Source organism: Microchirus variegatus (genome assembly GCF_963457635.1).
Source record: "Microchirus variegatus genome assembly, chromosome: 14".
Classification (NCBI taxonomy): domain Eukaryota; kingdom Metazoa; phylum Chordata; class Actinopteri; order Pleuronectiformes; family Soleidae; genus Microchirus; species Microchirus variegatus.
This window is the reverse complement of record NC_139815.1, coordinates 7,333,262-7,355,639: the sequence shown is the minus strand read 5'-3', so window position 1 is coordinate 7,355,639 and position 22,378 is coordinate 7,333,262. Positions and strand designations below refer to the sequence as shown.

General features: G+C 40.3%; 1 protein-coding gene across 2 annotated transcripts; it reads right to left on the bottom strand.

Moving 5' to 3' along the window:
* Positions 1 to 1,069: 1,069 nt before the first annotated feature.
* slc6a5 (solute carrier family 6 member 5) lies at positions 1,070 to 20,926 on the bottom strand (the record flags this gene model as incomplete). 2 transcript variants are annotated; one of them, XM_083900391.1, is made up of 15 exons in its annotated part: positions 1,070 to 1,225; positions 3,259 to 3,426; positions 5,953 to 6,053; positions 7,887 to 7,986; positions 9,049 to 9,180; positions 11,704 to 11,816; positions 11,971 to 12,095; positions 13,016 to 13,119; positions 13,201 to 13,335; positions 15,015 to 15,147; positions 16,362 to 16,512; positions 18,105 to 18,278; positions 18,389 to 18,520; positions 18,931 to 19,081; positions 20,405 to 20,926. In XM_083900391.1, 15 exons carry the CDS (start codon positions 20,924 to 20,926, stop codon positions 1,070 to 1,072), a joined length of 2,397 nt encoding a protein of 798 aa, XP_083756517.1. The 2 variants fall into 2 exon arrangements, with proteins under 2 accessions (XP_083756517.1, XP_083756518.1); XM_083900392.1 differs by having other exon boundaries at positions 20,408 to 20,926.
* Between the last annotated feature and the right edge of the window lie 1,452 nt (positions 20,927 to 22,378).

Genomic DNA, 22,378 nt, shown 5'->3' with positions numbered 1-22,378 from the left:
CATAATATATGTATACTGTATATATACTGTATATAACTGAAAGAGATTAAATGTCTACTAAAGGAAAGATAGGCTACTCTACATTTCCTACATTAGGAATGTGCTTCGTTTATATTCAAGGATAATAAAGTGGGAATACACCGAGAGAAAAAACAATAATTCTCAGGTTTAAGGGGAAAATAGACACAAGCTATTATATGTATTGAAAGTAGTAATAATGAGGATGTTTTTGCAGCTTGACTGCGACATAGGCGGCACAAGATTGCAGACTTTTAGTATTTTGTCGAACGAGTTGCAGTTATAATGCGAATGTTTGTACTGCGTGTGCTACTGCAAGATAGGAACAGAATGTGATACAGTGCACAGTGCTTTTTTTCACGGCAGTTGATGTTATTTTTCTATTGTCGATGGATCTGTACACAGATGGAACAAAATTCAAATCCTTGCCAAGCTTGTTCCAACTATTTCGCTCTCTCTCTCTCTCTCTCTCTCTCTCTCTCTCTCTCTCTCTCTCTCTCTCTCTCTCTCTCAATTTTCTTAGTTTTCCTGTCAGCGCTCAGCAAAAATCATTCATTAACTCTACACACAAATATGATGACAAACACACACACACACACACACACACAAACAAACAAACACACATAAACTCCATCGGGAGCAGCTATGTTGAGTCTAATATTGCAAGTGCAGTCTGAGCTGTGTCATTTTATGACACAATTTTTCTCTTGGAAGAAAGATCCCTGGAAAGGGCTCTAGAGTAATCAGTGGTCATGTGTGGGAGGAAATGATAGCCCATTAAGTACGAAGCAGCAGCGGAGGAGTAGACTCCGCCTTGGCAGCCACTCCTCCCACAGAGAAGAGAGGGAGTGGAGAGGAGGCTGAGAAAAGAGGATAAATCTCCACAACCACAATACAGGGAGGAAGACAAGAAGAAAAAAGAAAAAAGGGGTTGAAGAATGGATGGGAGAAAGAAAGAGAGAAAGAGGGAGGAGAAGAAGAGCAGTTGGCTCCCTCACGACATCCCCTGCAGGGGTTGAAAGTTGTCGGTGTTACAGTGGTGGGGCAGCTGCTACTGGTAAGCGCCGAGCTGGAAGTCCTTTGGGGGCAGTTTGAGCCCCAGGGAGCTGGTTCCCAGAGGGTCAATCATGTTCTTGTAGCGTTCTCCGCGGTGCTTCATCAGGAAAGGACCCCAGTCCGGCTGAGGGGAGCAGACGAGCTTCAGACGCTGTAAAAAGATAGAGGCGACACGCAGCGGGGTTTACACAGGCAGAGTGGATACAGCGAGTGAAAACTGTGAGGGATAGGCCACAGGTATAAAGTCACTTTATAGTATGTAGCCAAAGTATGTATGTTTAGATTTTGTAGTGGTAACTATATATTTTTTCCAAAATGCCACCAGGAATTGTTTAACACTTTAACACCTAAAGTGCTTTAGCCCATTTTTCCAGAATAACTTTCAATATCTGGCATTATTTACATTTTACTGCATATTAAAATACTGTTTTAACAATCTAAAACACTGCAGTTGGACATGAACAACAGATTTTGACTGTTCAATTTGAAACTTGCCAAACATATGTAAACTATGTGCAGGTGTTCTTCCCACTCACTCCTCTCTGGCAACAAAGACGCTGATACTTCCTGTGAAATTACCGTAATAACCACACCTTGGCTTTAAAGGACTCATATTATACCCTATTTCTCCAAGTTAACCTAGTTCCCTGGTCTCCTAATGAACATGTCTGTGACATGCTTTGGTCAAAATACCACAAGGATGAAGCACCACAGCAGTTTAATCACCCTGCCAAAACAGCCCTGTTCAGAACGCTCAGTTTAGTAGTATCTCTACTAAAAAAAAGTAAAACAAAACTTAAGGGACAGGAAATGACATCAGCCACAGAGGCTACTGGGAGCTAACAGCTGTTAGCATTTGGAAAAGTGATCATTTGCACATTGTCATCATATATAACATATGTATATACTGGACAGATATATCCTCTGAGGCTGGAAGTTTGTGTAGAACTCTGTACTGCACTGTGGAGCCAAGAATAGAAAGCTTTGCGGACTTCTGGTTTTCGGATACAGTTGCCCTCGCCAGCACTCTTGCGTGTTTTACGGACAAAGTGGAGCTCCACGAGACAACAATTCCAGGAATTTAGCGCATTGTGACGTCACAATGAGCGCGGAAGTTAACATTGCATGTTTTATCTCCTGTACTTAGACTGAGGAGGACCACAAAAACATGAGTGAGTCATCTTTTTTCACACTTTGCTTGACTGATAGGGCCTCCAGAGTCCCAAATATAAGGATTTGAATTATTAAAAAGTTGATTTTGCATAATATGTCCCCCTTTAACCTGAAACCTCAGCTTTCAGAAACCAAATTTGTATTTATTTATTTTTGTTTACGATAGCACAAACCGTCACCGTAACTACGGTAATGCAAAGTGTGCTTGTGCAAACGTGTCTTCAGCGATACGCTCTGTGTTAAAGGGTTAATCCACACATTTGAGGAAGTGAACTAACCGTCCTCTGGTATATTGGAATCAGGGGTCGCGTTAACCGAATATTTTCCGTCATTTTATGACCCTGTCAGTCAAAATGACAGACAACAAAAAAGTCTAGCGCAACCTCTGATTGGAATATATTTGTTTTCTCACATTTGAAAGCAAAACTCTTCCGAACCATTGTGCAATCATTTAAATCTAACATTAACCAGTAAATTTGAGCCTTTTCACTTTTTTCATCTTGCTTGTGTGCCTGTGAAAATATATTTTCTAGTTTGCTCCATGTCTTCTACTCCATATGATGTAAAATACCTTTTCTGTGTTACATTCTCCATATATTTCCCATATGTAAAAGTAAACTCTATTATAATTGTGCATTTATTGCATCACAATTGAGAATATAAAGTTGTAAAATAGTCTGTGACTGAGGCTGTTGTGGGACATTAGGACAAAAAAAGCCACAATCCTCATCATCCATTAATCTGTGCAGGCTCTTTAAAAATCACCCGTCGCACTTGCAGAAAAATGTCCAAATTAATACTCACCCAGCAGCCTGCCTTTCCCTGCTAATGAGTGAAGGAGGATGAGACTATTGATTTCTCAGCTACCGTGTGTGTGTGTGTGTGTGTGTGTGTGTGTGTGTGTGTGTGTGTGTGTGTGTGTGTGTGTGTGTGTGTGTGTGTGTGTGTGTGTGTGTGTGTGTGCGCACAGGCACAAACAAAACATACGTGACAATTCGTCTCAATTATTACCTCAGAGAAGGAGCCAGGGGCGAGGTACATTTTAACGGCGAACATGATGGGGATCCAGATGACGGAGCAGATCACCATGAGCCAGCCCATGACCATGGACCAGGTGGGGTAGGTGTAGTCCTCATATGTCATCCCCTTCCACTGGTACAGACTCAGTCCCAGGATGCCCTGCATATGCCACATGAATAAATGTTCTTGAAATGAAATGCTGGAGTGTGAAGGATTAAGAGTGACAGTGTCGTGTTTGCAGATTTTCACGAGATATTTTCGGGAACACATTTATTACTTGTAAAAGTGATATTTCAAGTGAACCGTGTTCTCTCAAGGTCTTTGGAATAATGACTTCTAATGTGTGAAACAAAACATTTGCCTGTCATGTTGTAACAGAACAAGCACATTTGAGGAATTAATTTGAAATAAATCAGTATTTTCCTTTCACGAGGCTCTGCAATATTCAAACAATCACATTGTGTGTGATTTCTGTGACAGAAAATAACCACAACAAGCAATTTTACAATTCTAAAAATCATGTGTCATGTGTCATTTCTTTAAATTTTCTTTAAAAGGAACTGCTCCTGACTGGTATTAAACCAAGAGGGAAAATCCAGTGCTTAAAGGTGCATTATGTAATAAATCTAAAGCAACTGGCCATAAGATCCTCCTAATATGTCACAAAGACTGAGGAATAATGTTCATATAACAAACTGAACTCACCAACAACAACATTACAGACAAAATATTTGCATTAAAAAAATATTTTGCAGACTGCAAATCATGTTTATGTTTTGAAATCATGTTTTGGCATGTGGCGCCACCTACCGCCGTCTACCAATCATTGCAGTCAGTAGAGTCTCATAGAGTCTTGCATATCATTTCAATAATCAAAGTACAAACTGAAAATAAATGATGTAATGTGAATAAAGATGATATACGAGGAAACAAAAAAAAAGACGTCAGACGATCCCACGGACCACTCTATCCATGAAGCTGCATCTCCATCAGCCACAGCCTCATTCATGCTCTGAAGTAGAGCTAATGCCTCGTGGACATTCATTATTCTTCTTGATGACATCATTAGTTGTTTTATTTATGCTAGTTTACAACCAAGATAGCTGTAGACAAGGTGACGTCTTCAAGTTACATGATTTATAACACATACCATCATATTGACGGCTATGTTAGTTAAAAGTAGACATAACCAGAATTTTTTTGCCTTTTGTTGTTTTAATGATCTAACATTGTTAAAACAATAAATGCACATATTTAGGAAAAGTCACCGACATATGGTCTCATATGTTTAATTTCAACAAAGTTATCACCCTACAAAAATCAAAAGCAGGTCAAAATGACAGCCCTAAGTAGTTCTAGTGTTAAAGCTGAACGTTTTATTATTAATTAATCATTTCAAACTTAAAATTGACTCAATTGTTGTACAGTATATTTCTGATCCTGGTCTCTTTCTTCTGTGTCTACCTCATCTCCCTCTTGTCCTTTCTCTGCCCTCTTTCAGTCCCCCATTGTTCCTTTCATCCCAACCTGTCTAGGCAGATGGCCGCACATCTTTGAGTCTGCTTCTGTCAGAGATTTCTTCTTCTGTTAAAAGGGAGTTTTTTTCTCTCCAGTGATGCCGAGTGTTTGCTCATGTTGTCTCACGTGCAGTGCCTTTAGATAACCTATGTTATGATGTGGCGCTATACAAATAAAATGTTATTTTATTTTATTGAAAGAATGAACTAGAACTGCATCCATGTTTCCCATCGTTTCAGAAAACTTGCATGTATCTCTTAAGTGTCTTGCCCAAGAACACATTGGCTCACAAACAAGGGAAGCCAGGTATCAAACTGCCGACCTTCATATTAGAAACCACTCATTTTACATTCTGAACTACAGATGCTGCCAATGTGACCTTCAGGAAAATCACTCCAGAGTAAATGCAAAATATGTCATTTTTACTAAATGATCAGTGTGAATATAAGCAAAATCTTTTATTTTTTTAATGGCCAGAATTTCCATCTTCAGTGCACTGCAGCTGGACTCTAATGATTTTCTGTACAGCACATTTATTCCCAGCGCAGATTCCAGGACATGTAGATGAAGCTGGTGAAGAGATGGATGACGGCAATAAGACCTTTCTTCCGAATTAAAAACTCTCAGCTTCCCCTTTTACTCTAAATCAAACAAAAGAAAAGGAAAACACAGAGGAAGGCGAGGACAGACAGAAACAGATTAGCTCGGCGTTGTGCCTCAATGAGCTCTGAATGAGGAAATCTGATGTCCCTCGAGAGCAGCAGGAGTTTCCATTTGTCATCGTCACCTCTGCTCTGGAGCTACAGTGGCTTTTCCATTACAAATACTAACATTAATGCCCAGCAGTGACATGCTGATAAACACTGTGCTTAAGGTCTTACAGCTTGTGTTGCAAAACAAGTGAGTGTGTGTGTGTGTGTGTGTGTGTGTATGTAACACAACAGTATATGGCACAACCATACTTGAGACTTGGTGACATGATAAGGATTGGAAGGAAGAAATCATTTTCTCTTTCAGTGTAACAGGAGCAATTTCGTCCCTGTTTCTTTCCAATGGCAAATCAATGAACTTTTTAGGCTGCGTCTGTCTGCGCGGGTGCATGTGTACGTGTGTGTACGTGTGTGTGTACGTGTGTGTACGTGTGTGTGTAAGTAAAAACAAACTCACCGTCAGAATAGTTGGCGTCACAAAGGCCCAGCAGATTCTCCAGAATCGGTTTGGCTGGAAACCAATCATCATTTCAATGTCCTCACAAAATCGCTGTAGACCTAAAAAGAAAAAGAAAAACAAAACAAGAGGAGAAATAAAATAAAGGGTGAGGAATGGGAGAAAGCTAGAAAGAAAGACCTGGGTTTAATATGGTCCCTTTAAAAAAGGCGTGGGGGAATTCGCTTCATCCATATATATATATGAGAATGTGTGTGAGAAATAGAGTGAGAGAGGGAGAGAGAGAATATCACTTTCTGTTGTCTCTCAGAGAAGGCGAGGAGAGCAGATGGCTTCATTCCTCTGCCTTTATTGATGGATAACAGTGAGTGACATGAGGAGGCAAAGTCACCAAATCATTTCAATATGTCACCTGTACTGATGCTGTGACAAACTGGAGGAGAGCCACTGACCGTTCCCCTCGGTAACAGCCTCCAAACACTCAACACCTGAGCTCTGTGTCTGTGTGTCTGTGTGACACTTACACGTTACAACAGAGACACCTAGTGGTCACGGCTGGATCAGCATTTTCTCATTGTCATTGTGTGTGGTCACAGGTTTAGGTATCAGATAGATTGTGTGCTGAAACATGTCACATGTTCCCTGCGCTAAGTGGTGTAGATTTTTTCTTTTTAAGTTGGCATGTTGTCCACATAACGCGTCAAAAGGTTCCCTGGCATCCAACAAAGTATCGAGCAATAGAAAGCTGCTATAGGCAGAATATTTCCGAAAATGCAGCCTTCGTGATTCGCTAAAATGTGTTATATTGTGATTTCAGTTGGGAAAATTATCATTATGCTCATTATGATAATTGCATTAAATTATGCAATTATCCCTACTTTAAATGCAATTCTGACTTCACCCGATGATAGGAAAGCTCTTAAAAGTTTAAAACTATCGCTGCGCACGTTAATGGCGTCAAAACATTAACACATGCCGCGTTTCAACGTTTCGCGTTTCATGACGACTGACCCGGAAAAAGACGCATGTGACGTCATGTTTTACGTGACTCCCGATTGTTAAAATGAGTCTCTAAAGTAACGCTTAACTTTAATAAACAGAGGCACACATACGCAGTACACAGGTACACTGGTTATTTGTAGCACTGCTCTTTTCGTTTAATAAACAGGCCTCTCCAGTTCGACTGTAGCACGCGCTAAAGGTGCTAAAGGAGCTAACACAGCTAACGGAGGTAACTGATAAACGGTGCCTGGGCTCAGGTGCTGCGCCACGAAAAACTGTGTTACTTAAAATGCAATTCTGACTTCCCCAGGTGAAAGGAAAGCTCTTAAAAGTTTAAAACTAGCGTCAAAACGTTAACGCATGCCGCATTTCCATGACGACTGACCTGGAAAAAGACACACATGACGTCATGTTTTACCTAACGCTCGATTGTTAAAATGAGTCTCTGAAGTAACGCAGTTTTTCGTGGCTCGGCACCGGAGTCAAGGCACCATTTATCAGTTAGCTCCGTTAGCTCCTTTAGCGCCGTTAGCGCGTGCCTACAGTCGAACTGGAGCAGCCTGTTTATTAAATGAAAATAGCAGCGCTAAGAATAACCAGCATACCTGTGTATTGCGTATGTGTGCCTCTGTTTTTAAAGTTTAGCGCTACTTTAGAGACTAATTTTAACGACCGGGAGTCACGTATTCCGGGTCAGTTGTCATGGAAACGCAGCATGCGCTAACTTTAACGCCGATAACTTTGAAGTTATCGGCGGATTTGAAGTTTGAAGTTGCCCAGTTACTTGTTTATTTTAATGACCTCATGACCTTCCCTTACGTCACCTTGAGTTCTCCTGCGTTTTTCATATTATGGGATGTAAATACATACATGTCGTTACATTACAATGTGATTTTCAGCCGCTAGAAGCTCACTACGAGAGCTGCACTCACCATAAAGGTAGGAAATCCCCACCAGCTCGAAAATAGCAATGATGACCAAAGAGTAGGAGGCAGCGAATGTGTCCACCAACTGCAGCATGTACATCCCACTCTGTCATGGACGGACACACAAAACAAAACACAAACAATTACACAAATGCTTTCACTGCCTTATGTTACACTGGTGCTCCTCTCCTCGCTCACTTTTTTTCAGCACGGTTGTTACTTGTACACTTGTGCTTCGTACCGGACAGGGGCGGCCAGTGTATAGGGGCGATTTGGGCGACGCCCTCCCAACTAGGAGGAGAAAGATAATTTTTTTCCTCAGCAATTCCTAAGATCTTTAGTACTAATATTCCTTTCAGTCGTCTTTGACAGCTGGGTAGTTATTATCAGTGTTCTGGACATATTATCTGTCATCGTCCAATCAGAATCATCAGCTTCAAGTCACGTTTTATGGTTCCGCCTCTTCTGGGGCGATTTGACGAGGCGGGTATGGCTGCAGCCCAGAGCCTCCCGTTGCTAGCCCTCCAGTCTCAGGCCTGGGCGTGTACAACCATAGACATATAACAGTAGACGCGGCATTGGCTGCTGGGGCGCGAGAAATATGTTTGTTGTATGTATCTGGTAAAAGTTGTGAAAGCTCTTGATCCTTGGTCAGTTAATAAATACTTGACATAATATGCTGCTCTTGTCTTTATGTGGTTGCTGGACACATCTTGTGTCCTGTTTAGCTATTTTACATCATACATTAGATTCATGTAAATAATATTTGTTTATCAAGTTGCCATCTAGTGGACACAAGAAGGACTGTTTATCATCTAACAAGAAATTGATACTGTCTTGCTTTATGCACTTATTGAATGGGTCACCTTATCATTATCAGAAAAAATTGCCCCCACTGAAATTTTCTTCAGGAGCCGCCACTGAGTACCGGATAATAAGAAACGACGTGTAACTCCCACTTTAGGTGGAATGTTGCTGTCTGGAGGCTGAGCTTCTCTTACTTCACTCAGCAAGTCTGTCAACTCAAGGCCGCGACTTCACTTCACGCGCAGATATCTGTCAGCTTATTCACAGAGCATGGAGAAAATGCTCGAGCGTCCTCTCTGCAGTGTGACATCTCTGCATGTCACACTGCAGAGGACGTTGGATGTTTTTGTCCATGTCCTACCTCTGTAATCATGGGAAATCCCAGGATGAAGAAGCAGGCGCAGCAGATCAGGGTGAAGACTGGCTTATGTTTCCTCAAGTACTTGGGGTACTCGTCTGACACGGAGGTGACGATGGTCTCGATCGTGGCAAACTGAGAAAGAGAAACGCAAGAGAAGAAATAAGGTCATTTAAAAAGTTAATTCAGTGAATGCACTACATATTTGCTTTTGCCTATAAACCATCATTTAAGGTTTATAATGCACTACAACTCCCAGTTGTTTTACAGGCTAACTGTAGATCCTAATTGCCTATCTCCACCACAGAAACACATAGAATTGTCCGTGCAGCTGCATTACAACTGCATAGCCTCCAGTCAGCAAGTTTAGCTCATTTGAATCAGAGCGGCTGCTGCTGTCAGCACCTCTGCCTCCAGTGTTATTGTGGTATCTACGTTCAAATCTATCCAATGAATTTTATGTATTTCCAAAAGCTAATACAGAAAGTTACTCTAAAGGTGCACAAGATTACAATTAGGGCTCATGGATGAACATACAGACAACGTGATGCTGAGGCTGGTATAGCAAAAGAAATCCACTGACACCAAGCTATCTGCTCCTCTCCTTCCTCCTCCTTGCTCTCGCCAAAACTAATTTCCTGTCAACATCCCAAGCCTATTACCGCCCAAGCTGATTTCCACGACAAAGCCACCAAACGAACTCCTCGGAGCGGAAGCTGCCAAAGTGAAGTCACATTTTCATGTACTGTTACTGTTGACTTGTGTCTTCATGTGCCACTTTGCCATCTGCTCTGCTCTGCAGCAGTGCTCAACATGGAATGGTTTCTTTTTTAACCTGGAGGTGCTCTTGCCTTTAAAAAGCATCTGAGATAGAAAAAGTATGTGTTTTCTGGAGTCACATCAGGACTTAGTCTGTAAAAGTAAGTGTTACAATTAAGAGTTTTATCACTTTGAGTTGTAGCGGTGGAAGTCTGTTTATCACACCGATCGCTGATAACGCTAGACTTTCTCCCAGGAACCTTGGACAGAACTTTCAAATGTTGGACAGCGAAGGGAATCGCTTTCAATCAAGTTATGGAAAAATATGACATATCGAAAAAAAATTACAAAGAAAGTAAACGAGTACTTCTTTCTCAGGGCAATGCTTCCATTAGAAGCTTTTAGGTCAGTCTGAGGGATTGCTCAAATCTGGGTGTTCAGACACTTGGAGAGGTCTGGGAGAGTGTGAGGAGATGTGGAATGACATCTGGGATGATGCAAGGAAAATAACTGTAACTGGACAAGAGCGATGCAATTTAAGAATGCAAATACAGAAAGGATGTCTCTCCATTTTGACTTTTTAACAAAAAAAGTAACGTTTACACTGTCTTGTGTCGTGCAAAAAGGACAACGGGACACAATTCTCACATTAATTGTTTTTCCGGTAGCACTTTATATTAGGGAACACATATTCACCATTAACTGGGTGCTATAAGTAACATACTATCCCTTTATTAGTAATTATTAAGCACGTATTAACACCTTAGCCTACATAACCTTATTCTACCTCTATTGCAACATGAATTAAGATTTTTCCTACACAAGTTGTTAATACATGCTTATTGCATGTATACATGCTATACATGCATATTTACAAATAAAGGGCTAGTATGCGACTTATATGCATGTTAGTAAGCACCTAGTTAATGGTAAATATGTAGCAGGGCACATAGGTAGACCCTGAGGTCTCGCTAATTTCAGATTTTTTTGAATATATCATACAGGCTTAAAGCTCACATAGAGTGGTCCTGTTGCACATATATGTGAGTGAGCTTCTTCATGACTCCCTGCTGCAGTCCCTTTTATGACTTTGACCCGGAGTCAGACCCAGAGTCAGAAGACACTGTTGCTCGTGAAACACCTCTACAACAGACGTTATTCTTCTTCTGTGGTTCAATGTACGCAACCAGATGTACCCGGACTAGTGCCCGGAGCAGGACGATCTGCTGTTCCGGAGAAATACTGTTTACGTAACCAGAAGGGAGATCTCGCCAAGATTAGAATAAAACACAGCGTTCTCAGCAGTGGCTGAACTGTTTGTTTCAAAACTTCAGGGCTAAGTAATGACGCAGATACACACGAAAAAACAGCGTTAATTGGAACTTCCAGTCTAGGTCTGCTTTAATTCCTGAACGTCTGATTAGGTTTTACACAATGTAATAGAGCTGAAACGATTAATCGATGAATCGATTATTAATCGATTACTCAATTAATCCGCAACTATTTTGATAATCGATAATCGGTTTGAAGCTTTTTTCATGATTAAAACAAGATTTCTGATTGTTTTAGCTTCTTATATGTGAACGTTTTCTTCGTTTCTTTGCTCCACATAAACAAAGAAATCATTCAAATGAATCATTTTGGTTTGTGGACAAAACAAGACATTCAAGAACATCGTCATTTCCAGGTTTGACGAACACTGATCAACGTTTTTTAACATTTTCTGACATTTTATGGACCAAACGTCAATACTCATCGATTACTCGAGAAAATAATTGACAGATTAATCGATTACAAAAATAATCGTTAGTTGCAGCTCTACAATGTAATATGATGAAATAGAGTAAATAACGTTCTTTAACGTCAAGACGGAAGAGGAAATGAAGAAGCATACATTACCATAGTGTCCAGGCCGAGAGTGAGGAGCATGAGGAAAAAGATAATCGCCCAAAATGGAGACAGGGGAAGTCGGGTCAGAGCCTCTGGATATACCACGAAAGCTATGCCAGGACCTGAAACACGTGTGCAAAACACATACACACAGAAAGACATTTATGGATGGATTAAAGTGCACACAAACACACACACAGATGAAAAGACTGTTTCAGTAAGAAGTGATGCCCAGCTGCTGCTGCTGACGACGATGATGTCAGTTTGGTATCTCACCTTCATCTGCGACCTTCTCTATCGGCACCTTCAACTCGTGTGCCATAAACCCAATGACTGAGAAGATGACAAACCCAGCAAATACACTGGTAGCACTGTTTGTGCATGTGACAATGATCGTGTCCCTGCAGGGGAAAAGAGATAAAAGAGAAGAAAAGAGAGAAAGAGTCTAAATAACATATACATGCTTTAGTTGCTGCTGCATACGCGCTGTACTTATTTACTGTTAAAAAGTGACTTGATAGGGGACACACACATATAACAGGTCCAAAAGCGCCCTCCAGTGTTGAGATTATAAAGTGCAAATAGAGGGCTCTAAAAGTCTTCTGCATTTGCAGAAAAAGTACACTAGGAGGTGCACTACTTCACAAACACACACACACACACACACATTCTTGTACTTGCTGCATACTGAGGACCGGGTAAAAGTGCTGACAAAATGAGGACCAGCATTTCCACTTTATAAATCAACACAATTACAAATATCTACTTCATGAATGACATCTTTAAGGAACCACTGGGTGCAGTTCCATAACATGTCTGCAGGTGGAGCCCCAGAGCAAAAAGTGTGTGAAACACCAGGGCTGGAAAATGGGTTTTTGTACCAAATTGTGGAGTTCTGTTAAAAACAGAGTATAGCATGTTTACAACCTAAGGAAGTGACTTCAATGAAAACAAAGTGAGGACCGGCCAAAATGTCCTCACTTTGCTGGAAAAAAAACATAACTGGTCCTCAGTATGCCGCCAGTACAAGAACACACACACACACACACACACACACACACACAGGACTCTTCATTGACTTTATTCATTTGGACAACCAAACCAAACCTTAAACTCAATGCCTTACCCAAACAAACACATTTAAGCCCAGACTGAGCCCAGTATCTGCCTTGTATACACTTAAGAGTGAGAAAAATAAGGAAACACTGAATTGCCGACTGCAGAGAGACTCATTTATTATGGATGAAAACATGTCACATGTCTGCATTGACAGTTTGAATTTGTCTGGCAAAAAAGCATCGTTTACCTTTTGAGTGTTTACCTGTAGCAGTTATTGTGGAACTTATTATAAGACGAGAGCGTGATGAGGCCTCCCCAAGCAGCTGAGAGTGAGAAAAAGATCTGCGTGGCTGCATCTTTCCACACCTGATGACAAGAAGGAGAGAGGGTGAGGAGCAAGGAAACAGCCAAGAACACAACGCTGTGACACCAGCAAAAATCGTTTACCTTGGCGTCGTTGAGTTTCTCCCATTTCGGTGTGATAAAATAGAGGATGCCGTCTGCGGCACCAGGGAGAGTCACTCCTCTGATCAGAAGGATGACCAGCACCACGTAGGGAAATGTGGCCGTGAAATAAACAACCTGAGCACAGAGGAGACAAGAGATGGCAAAAATAAGAAGGACGGGAGGAAATTAAAATTAAGCTTATAATGTAAAACAACAAAGAAGGTCACATCATGTGCAATATACTGTCTTTTTACAAAAGTCTAAACATATAATATCCCATTCTCAATCTCTGTTTATAATGTAAATATCTTGTCCATACTGTATATATCCTAGAAATTGTCTATTGTGTACACTACCAGTCAAAAGTTATACAATGTTTTTGTGTTTTCCATTAAAAGTCACACTTTTGTTCATCAAAAGAGTTGCAAAATGAATAGAAATTATAGTCAAGACATTGACAAGATTAGAAATAATAATTTTTATTCCAAATACTAATTTTACCCTTTCGTCAAAGAACCAGCAGAACTGTTTTCAGCTGTGCTAACATCATTGCACAAGGGTTTTCAAGAGTTTTCTAATCATTCAATAGCCTTCCAACGCCATTAACACAATGTAGCATCATAACACTGGAAATGGAAATGGGCCTCTATACACCTATGTACATATTCCATTAAAAACAGACGTTTGCAGCTAGAATAGTCATTTACCACATTAACAATGTATAGAGTGTATTTATGATTCATTTATTTAGTGTTAGAGTCATTGAAAAAAAGGGCCTTTCCTTCAAAAATAAGGACGTTTCTAAGTGACCCCAGACTTTTCTATTCTATTTAACTCTATTTAGCTTTTTCATATAGTCTCAGTGTTTATATCTTTTTATATTGTGCTTTTCTTGTTAATGCATGTTTATTCTTCATTATCCTTATCTTAACAGTCTTGCTGCTTATCTTTTTAACCAGACCATTTAAATTATACTCCTTTTTTACTGAACCTTAATTAAATAACAAAATGTATGCACATAAAAATGTGACAATATGTGTTTCCTTCAATTTCTACAAGCTGTTTGTTGTCCTACATTCTGCAATAGATGGAGCTGAGTACATTTCAGGTTCAGGTGTGTCACACATCTATCTGTCCAGCAGGGGGCAGCATGATACAAGAATATAATCTGAATTGTCCCTTTGGTTCAGTTCCATCAGAAACAATCTCTGTGCACAGTATTACATACTAAATCCTTGATGTGACAGTTATTTGTTATCTGTTATTCTTATTTTTTATTTTGTTAAGTTGCCTGTAAACGTTTAAGTGTAATAATGATCTGCTTTGATGGCCCTTTAAGTCATAAAATCTACAATTTATGTTTGTCTGCATGTTATCTTGTAAACTCTTAGAAATAAAAGTGTAGAAAAGTAGAACCATATAAGGTTCTTCGGCTTGTCCTCATAGGAGAACCCTTTTTGGCTCCAGGTAGAATCTTTTTATAAAAGTTCCACCAAGAACCCTTTTGGAGGGTTCCACCGAGAACCCTTTTAAAACCCTTTATTCCGGGTTTTAAATGGTTCTCTGGATCAAAATGGTTCTTACTGGAACCATTAGTGTTACCAAGAACCCTCAGAAGCAAATGGTTCCAGGTAGAACCTCAGCCCTTGTAGAAGGACCCTTTTGGAACCCTTATTTCTAAGAGTGTAGAAGAGAATGTGTAACTTAAAACCAAATCTGTTCATTTCTTGCTGAGGAGCAGAGCTTCTTCCAGAAAGAGATGAACAGAGATCTAAGTCGGAGTTTGTCTTTGGTGTTTCCGTGTTTTCCGTTACCTTCCCAGACGACTTGATTCCTTTGGCTAAAGAAGCGTAGACGATGAGCCAGGCCAGAAAGAGGCAGCCTGCCAGAGGCCAGCGAAGGTCTCCTGGAAATTCAATCCCTTTAGAGATGTGTAAGACATTGTACCTGCAGGTGAGATTCAAAACAGCAAAACTCAGCCAACACAGATCATCTTTTTTAAATAACAATAACAATAATAATAATAATAATAATAATAATAATAATAATAATAATGTGAATCTGTATGATTAAGTTATTTTATTCTGGTTTTATTAATTATTTGTATTTCTCTCTAGAAGTGACAGCATCTGTTAGTACAATAAAATCCTTAGTTTGGAAAATGCAGCGATTCCCAACTATTGTTTTAAACTTTTCTTTATCATCATTATCATTATCAATATTATTATTATTACTATTATCATTGGCTATTTTCACTGTGTATGACGGAAATATTTAAAAAAGTAGTGATTGTCATATGCACATGAAAGAAACACGTTAATTTTACGATGAGGTGAGCCAGTGAAAATAGAAAAGTATGAATTAAATATATGGTCTATATGGTCTATTTATCTGGGGGTTTTTTTAGATACTAACACTTATATCTAGAATGTAACTGAAACTGGTTGCATGGTCATTTTGTACATGGCTTTCCCTATTTGTCCTTTTCAATGAAAATAAAGATTTTTACACTCGTTTAAAGGACAATTTTGGGAAGAGTTTAGTAAAATATTAGTGTTGGACATTTGTTTTTTTAGTAGATGATCTATGAAACCCTTTCAAAGAAAAGTGTCATCATAAGCAAAACCTGTTTTAACATCTGTAAATCTTTTGCCACAGCCAGGTGTTGTAAAACGTCTATAGTGACAATAATCTCTGTTAAATAAATCTTATTTTAGCAAATTTAACAGAGATTATTGTCACTATAGACCTTTTACAAAAGATTTACACATTCCTTATGATGACACTTTTCTTTTTCTAAAAAAACAAATGCCCAACACTATTATTTTACAACTCTTCCCAAAATTGTTCTTTAAATGAGTGTAAAACTTGTTCTATTGAAATCCAATTGTTTCCATTAAAAAGGAAAATTGTTAGTATCTAAAAAACAAAAAATCAAACAGATAAATAGACCATATAGAGCATATATTTAATTCATAATTTTCTTGTCTAAATTTATTACAAAAAAATCTGAAAATTCAAATACAAATACAAATGTTCACAATTTATATTTATGTATTTCCTGATGTTCATAATGATTTATTCTATTGGTGATATTTGGCATATCACTCTGTTGTGGTACAATTACAGAATAATCTTAAACAGGTGAACGTTTGACTCACTTAAAGTACTCCTCGCTGGGGCTGACGTAGGTCTTGTTGCTGTCCATTGTCATGTTTAACATTTTGGTGAGATTTCCCATGGTGCTCGGGGACAGACAGAACGTGGAGTTCTTGATGGCGGTGATGTTTCTGTCCCTCAGGATGCACGAGTCTGTTCCAATCACAAAACAGCACACGTCAACTGTGTGTGGGGGGGGAGACTGACAGAGGGGAGTGTGCAGCCACAGTTTACTGTGCACTCAGCGTTTCACAATCAAAGTAAAGTGGGAGCGAACACATGGATCGGATTAAGAGAAATGAGGATTGATACTCGGGGCTGCTGCAAACTGTAATGTGTGCAGAGCCTCAGTGTCCTGCAGCTGCATTACACAAATGTTTGTTTTTATTCTCCTTTTATATTCACAGCCAGATATGAAAAAAAAATCAAATTCTGGATACACTCTTAGAAATAAGGGTTCCGAAAGGGTTCTCTTACAAGGGCTGAGGTTCTACCTGGAACCATTTCCAGAAGAAAGGGTTTTTCAAGGGTTCTTAGTAACACTAATGGTTCCAGTAAGAACCATTTTGATCCAGAGAACCCTTTAAAACCCCTTTCCTGAATAAAGGGTTTTGAAAGGGTTCCAAGTGGAACCTTTATAAAAAGGTTCTACCTGGAGCCAGAAAGGGTTCTATGAGGACAAGCCAAAGAACCTTATATGGTTCTACTCAGCACTTTTATTTCTCATTTCTCGAGTGTATGGAGAAGAACCAGTTTTTGTTATTTTTACTGCACACGTCATGCAGAAAAGGAAAAAAGGCACCTTTTTTAGTATCACTTAGATGTGTTAACCTGTTTGTTTTACATAATGTGTATACTAAATATATATAAAATACTTAAAATCACTCTATATTTTTGTATTTTATGTAAATGCAAAAATAATCCCGTCACTCAGAGACAGAGAAAGAAACAAGTGACAAAACATGGCCTTTTGACATAAAAAACCATTGAAATAAATAAAACTGTGACTATATATGTACACATAATAATATTTATAATATTTATATTTTTCATATAATCAAAGCTTCTGTCTCATTTCACTCCCTATTCATAAAAACGAAAGAGAGAGAGAGAGAGTGGGAGAGAGACAGTGTTGAACGGGCAGTCTGCAATTCGCGTGGCTGCCAGCAGGGGTCAGTCTCGGGCTCACTGCAGCACTGCAGCAGCTCTGTAGTCTGTACAGTAAATTTGTCAAGCAAGCACTTTTTGTGCTGAAGTCGCAAAATGGCAAAAGGCAAATTTGACAATAAATGAACAGACATTTCGATATTTAATCGACGCAGGTCGATAATAAAACTGCGATTATTTACTTTAATCCATAATAATTTAATGAACACCATCACACTGCTGCAGCTGCAAACTGCTGATTTAGGTGGTTTTTTTGGGGGGGGTTTTTAAATAAAGACTAATTATCAGATCAAAAATGGCTCTAAATGGCTCTATAAATGTGTGTTATTAAATGTGAGGCCCTTCTTCCTCGTCTTTGTGAACAAACGGATAAAGAAGAGTTGTGAAAGTGAAGGTGCAGAGAGTGAAAAACACCGCAGAGATCACAGGTCAGGATTCATTATACTGCAGGACACCTCCGCTGAGGCGCTCATGACGCATTGCGCATTGTGAAGAGAGAGGTGCTTTTGGTGCATGTGTGTGTGTGTCACTGAGTGTGTGAGTGTGTGTGTGCAGGTGTGTGTGAGTGTGTGTCTTACCTAACAGCAGCATGTCTTTGTCCTTACATTCCATCGTGTTCCACTCATTCCTACAGTTAGCCCATGGCAGTGAGCCCTTCAACGAAGCGAACAGGTAGTACAGTGTCCAGCACATTATAATATTATAGTATATGGCTATCAAGACAGATATTATCAACATGGCAATCCCGCAACCTAAAATAAATAAATGAGACGGAAATATATAAATTACTCTTAAGAAAAGATAAGAAATAGATAAGAAATATAGTAACATTATTATTTTTTTTAATTTCCCTTCAGTTTACCTTGTAGAGCCGGGATGCATTTCCACACTGACACGGGGCCCTGGCTGGCAAACTGGCCCAGGGAAACCTCCAGTAAAAAGATTGGGATCCCGGCAATTCCCAGCATTGTCAGGTAGGGAATCAAAAAAGCTCCTGGAAGGATATGAAACACTGAGCTATACGGTGCGCACAATTAAGCAGGAAAAAAGCCTGAAAACTAACATGAAGAGAGAAAATGAATTGTTCATGAATTGACATAGATGATAGTGTGGATCATTGCGCTGATTAATGACTAATAATCAATAATCTGTAAATGGCAACCAACTGGCAACCAATAACGATCATAATAATAATAATAATACACACTTTCCTTTTATTTCCCCCTCGTCTTATTGTTCAGTTCAAAATAATCTCTCTTTTTAAAATAAAACATATTTTATTGAAGTAAACGCCAACACGGATAAGAAGAAAACATGTGAAATAATTCAAAATCCTTAAAAAAATCCGTAAAAAGGATACATATTTTTTGTTGGGGGGGGTTGTTTCTCGGTCAGAACTCTTACCTCCACCATTTTGAAAGGCAAGATAAGGGAACCTCCACACGTTCCCCAGTCCCACCGCATATCCAACCATCGACAGAATAAAGTCCAGTTTATTGGACCAGTTTCCTCTGGCCTTATTCTCATCTCCACCATCATCATCCTCGTCGACAGCCTGAGATGGATTAAACAAAAACGAATTTAATTCTCAAAAATGAAAAATCACAGTCTGGTCACAATTAAAAGCAAAAGTTGATTTATTGGGGGAAAACAACAGGCTGATAGTTAATAGTCATTACGGTTGAAAAAGCTCATTGTATGAAATTCCTGAGTGGATTTATCCCCCTTTATATTCATTTTACATCAGGTTACATAAAAGTTGTCTGACTCTAAATTCCACAATTACAGTTTAACAGCTCTTCATTTAAAAGCCTGCGCCATTTAAAGGCCCGTTATCACCACAGCGTTTCATTACAGCTGAAATATTAATAAACACAAAGACTAAAAACAATATAATAATAGGAATAGCTGCTGACAGATGTGTAATTACATTTAACAGCATGTGTGTGTGTGTGCGCGTGTCGCAGTCTCGTGTAACACCTGGGATTATGGGCCATACCAAGTGCGTCTGCTGAGAGTGGGGAACACACCGAAAGTCCCGCGAGAGTATGGTTCAATCCTCTATCAATGAGCGTGTTGTAACTGAGCTCCCTTCAAAATAAAAATTAATGAATAGATTTAAGAAAAAAAACAAGAAAAACTAAACTGGTTTAACCTACAGCTAAAAAATAAATAATATAGAGAGAAAATCAGGACTCGGGGCAGTCTGATCACTCTGTCACAGACTGTGCTTCCTCGCACATGTCGCTGACATAAGCAGATTTAAAGTTTTGATGGCATACTGCAGAGGTTTGAAGACAAAGAGGCTTCGCAGCGCAGGGACAGACCAAGTCTGCAGAAGTCTGCAGAAGTCTGCTCTGATAAAACACACACCAGCCGCTTTTTACGCATGTTCTTTAGCAATGTATTCCTGGAGAAAACATGGGCCACTGACATGTGTCTGTGTCAGCACAGATTATCTGTGTCGACGTCACTCCGTTCAGATTGTGAGTCATGTTTTTTTTGGTTCTGCCTTTATATCTGTGCCACATTAGAAACGTTTACCATGCCATTGTTCATACAACACAACACAATCTACACGACTAGAGTATAGATGTTATTACTATTGCAAAATCTTATAATAATAATTTAAAAAAAGACTGCAAAAAAACCATCGCAGACATAAAGAACCGCTTTGCGTAAATTCATCCTCTCACCTTTTACGCACAGACAAACCCCACAGAGAAGAAGCGTGAGGAAAAACAATCTCATTTAACATTTAAGTGAATGGAACTGCCACTCTGTGCCTGTGTGGAGGCATCACCAGCAGGTCAAATCCACTCAGCGACACATTAACACATTAACCATCCCCACCCATGCTTCACTCAGCTGCACTTACCCCCGCCACGGTGCCGGGCTGAACAGACGTGTTCCCATCTGTTCCCAGAATGATTGTGGTTTGGCTCATCGCCGGCCAGTTTCCCGCGGTGTTGTTCTGCTCTGCGGTGGCCCGCAGCGGGTCACCGTACTGTGCGGACCCGCCACCGCCGCCGCCGCGAGCCGAACCGGCGGAATCCTTCATTAAGGCCGAGTTGGCGGCCACGGATCCGGGGACAGGTGGCGGCGGGGTGCTTTTAAACGTCCCGTACGCTTTATTGCTGTCCACATCTCCCGGTTTGTTTTCCGTGGGACAAAAAGTTTTGCTCTCGTTGCAGGGAGGCTGCGGCGCCGGGTGATGGTGCGGGGCTGGCGGCGCGCACGCAGCAGCAGCGGCGGCGGCGGCGGCGGCAGCAGCGTTGTTGTCCGGTTTGTTTGTTGTAATTCCCGCAGCTGCGTCAGGCTGCTGCGCCGGGATGTAGCTGACAGGCGCGTTGGCCGGTTGTTTGGTCATGTCTCTGTGATCAGAGAAATCCTGGGACATGAGGAGTGAGAGATCAATGGAAGAGGAGGCAGAGGAGGGATAGAAGGGGTGAGGAGGAGGAGGAGGAGGAGGAGGAGGAGGCTGCAGCAGCTGATTATCCCCACTTCAACACTGAAAATGATCTTTCTGTAACGTTTTTCTGCAGCATCTTCAGGCTCTGGCTGCTCTATAGTTTCAGCTCAGTCTAGCGGGTGAAGTGATGTGTGTGTGTGTGTGTGACTGTGTGTGTGTGTGTTTGAGGGAGGGGGTTGTTTTGCTTCTCCAGTTCTCGCTTTCTGCAAGATTCTTTAATTTTACGCCCCATTTCCCCTCATGTCATTCAGCCACACACATCCACTGATTTTTATGGGCAATAGACAAGCTGCTGCGGGTCTCGGTGGCTCTGCACTGCTCTCCCCGGCAGGCATGAACGAGATCACCGGCGTTTCAGCAGTGAGCGGACCCGCGGCTGCGTGATTAGACGCGTGGTATCTAAAAAAATGTGGCTTTGAATGGGGGCGGGTAAAAAAAGATAAAAAGATAAAAAAATAAAAAACAGACTCGAACTAGATTGTAAAAGAATAAAGTGGTTATTTAAGCAGGGAAAAAAATACAGAAGAAGAAACAGTCTTGGTTGATTAATGCTTAATTCTATTCCTAGTGAGAAAATAACTAGGTTCGTGTAAACAGCCTCATTGCACCGACTCTAATTGTTCTGTTTACATAGAAAACGGCTCAATTAAATCCAACTGAGTAAAAACTACATTTAAATGATTAAAAAAACTGATTCAATTGTTTTATAGAAGGAGTAAATAAGTGGACAATATTATATCAAGAAGGTTAAAGTATCGAGGCACACCTGCATTAAGTTCCATGCACAGAAACTATAACCAACATGAACTGATTAAAAAAAAGAAAGAAAGAAAAGTTGACAATAAACTGACAGAAAACAAGTTTTCAATAGATGATTCTGCAGGTGGAAAAGCAAAGAAAGAGTTTGCAGACACTCACCATGTTCCCAAAGCTCTGCAGGCAGACTTGAAACAGCTGTTTTAAAAAAAGACGAAGAGTGGACTGACTGTAGGCGGACTGAGTGCTGTATCCGCGCAAAGCACTAAGTGCAAAGCTTTTCTATAGGTCCGTGCATGGGGAAAGAGTTTGCGTCAGTGCAGAGGAAGGTGCCCTTCGCGTGACATTTTCTTGATAATAGGAGTTTGATAAATCATTGGCCTTGGAGTCGGATTTTTTTTTTAAAGGGACAACCCGAGCCAACAAAACGATATGTGCGCATGAACTACTGTGTGCGTTCGTTCCGGTTGCGCAAAGTGCATGCGTGAGCTCTGGACTGACTCTTTCAAGCTGATTAATACACTTGTCTCCAGGGACACACACACACACACACACACACACACACACACACACACACACACACACACACACACACACACACACACACACACAACATGCAGCTCC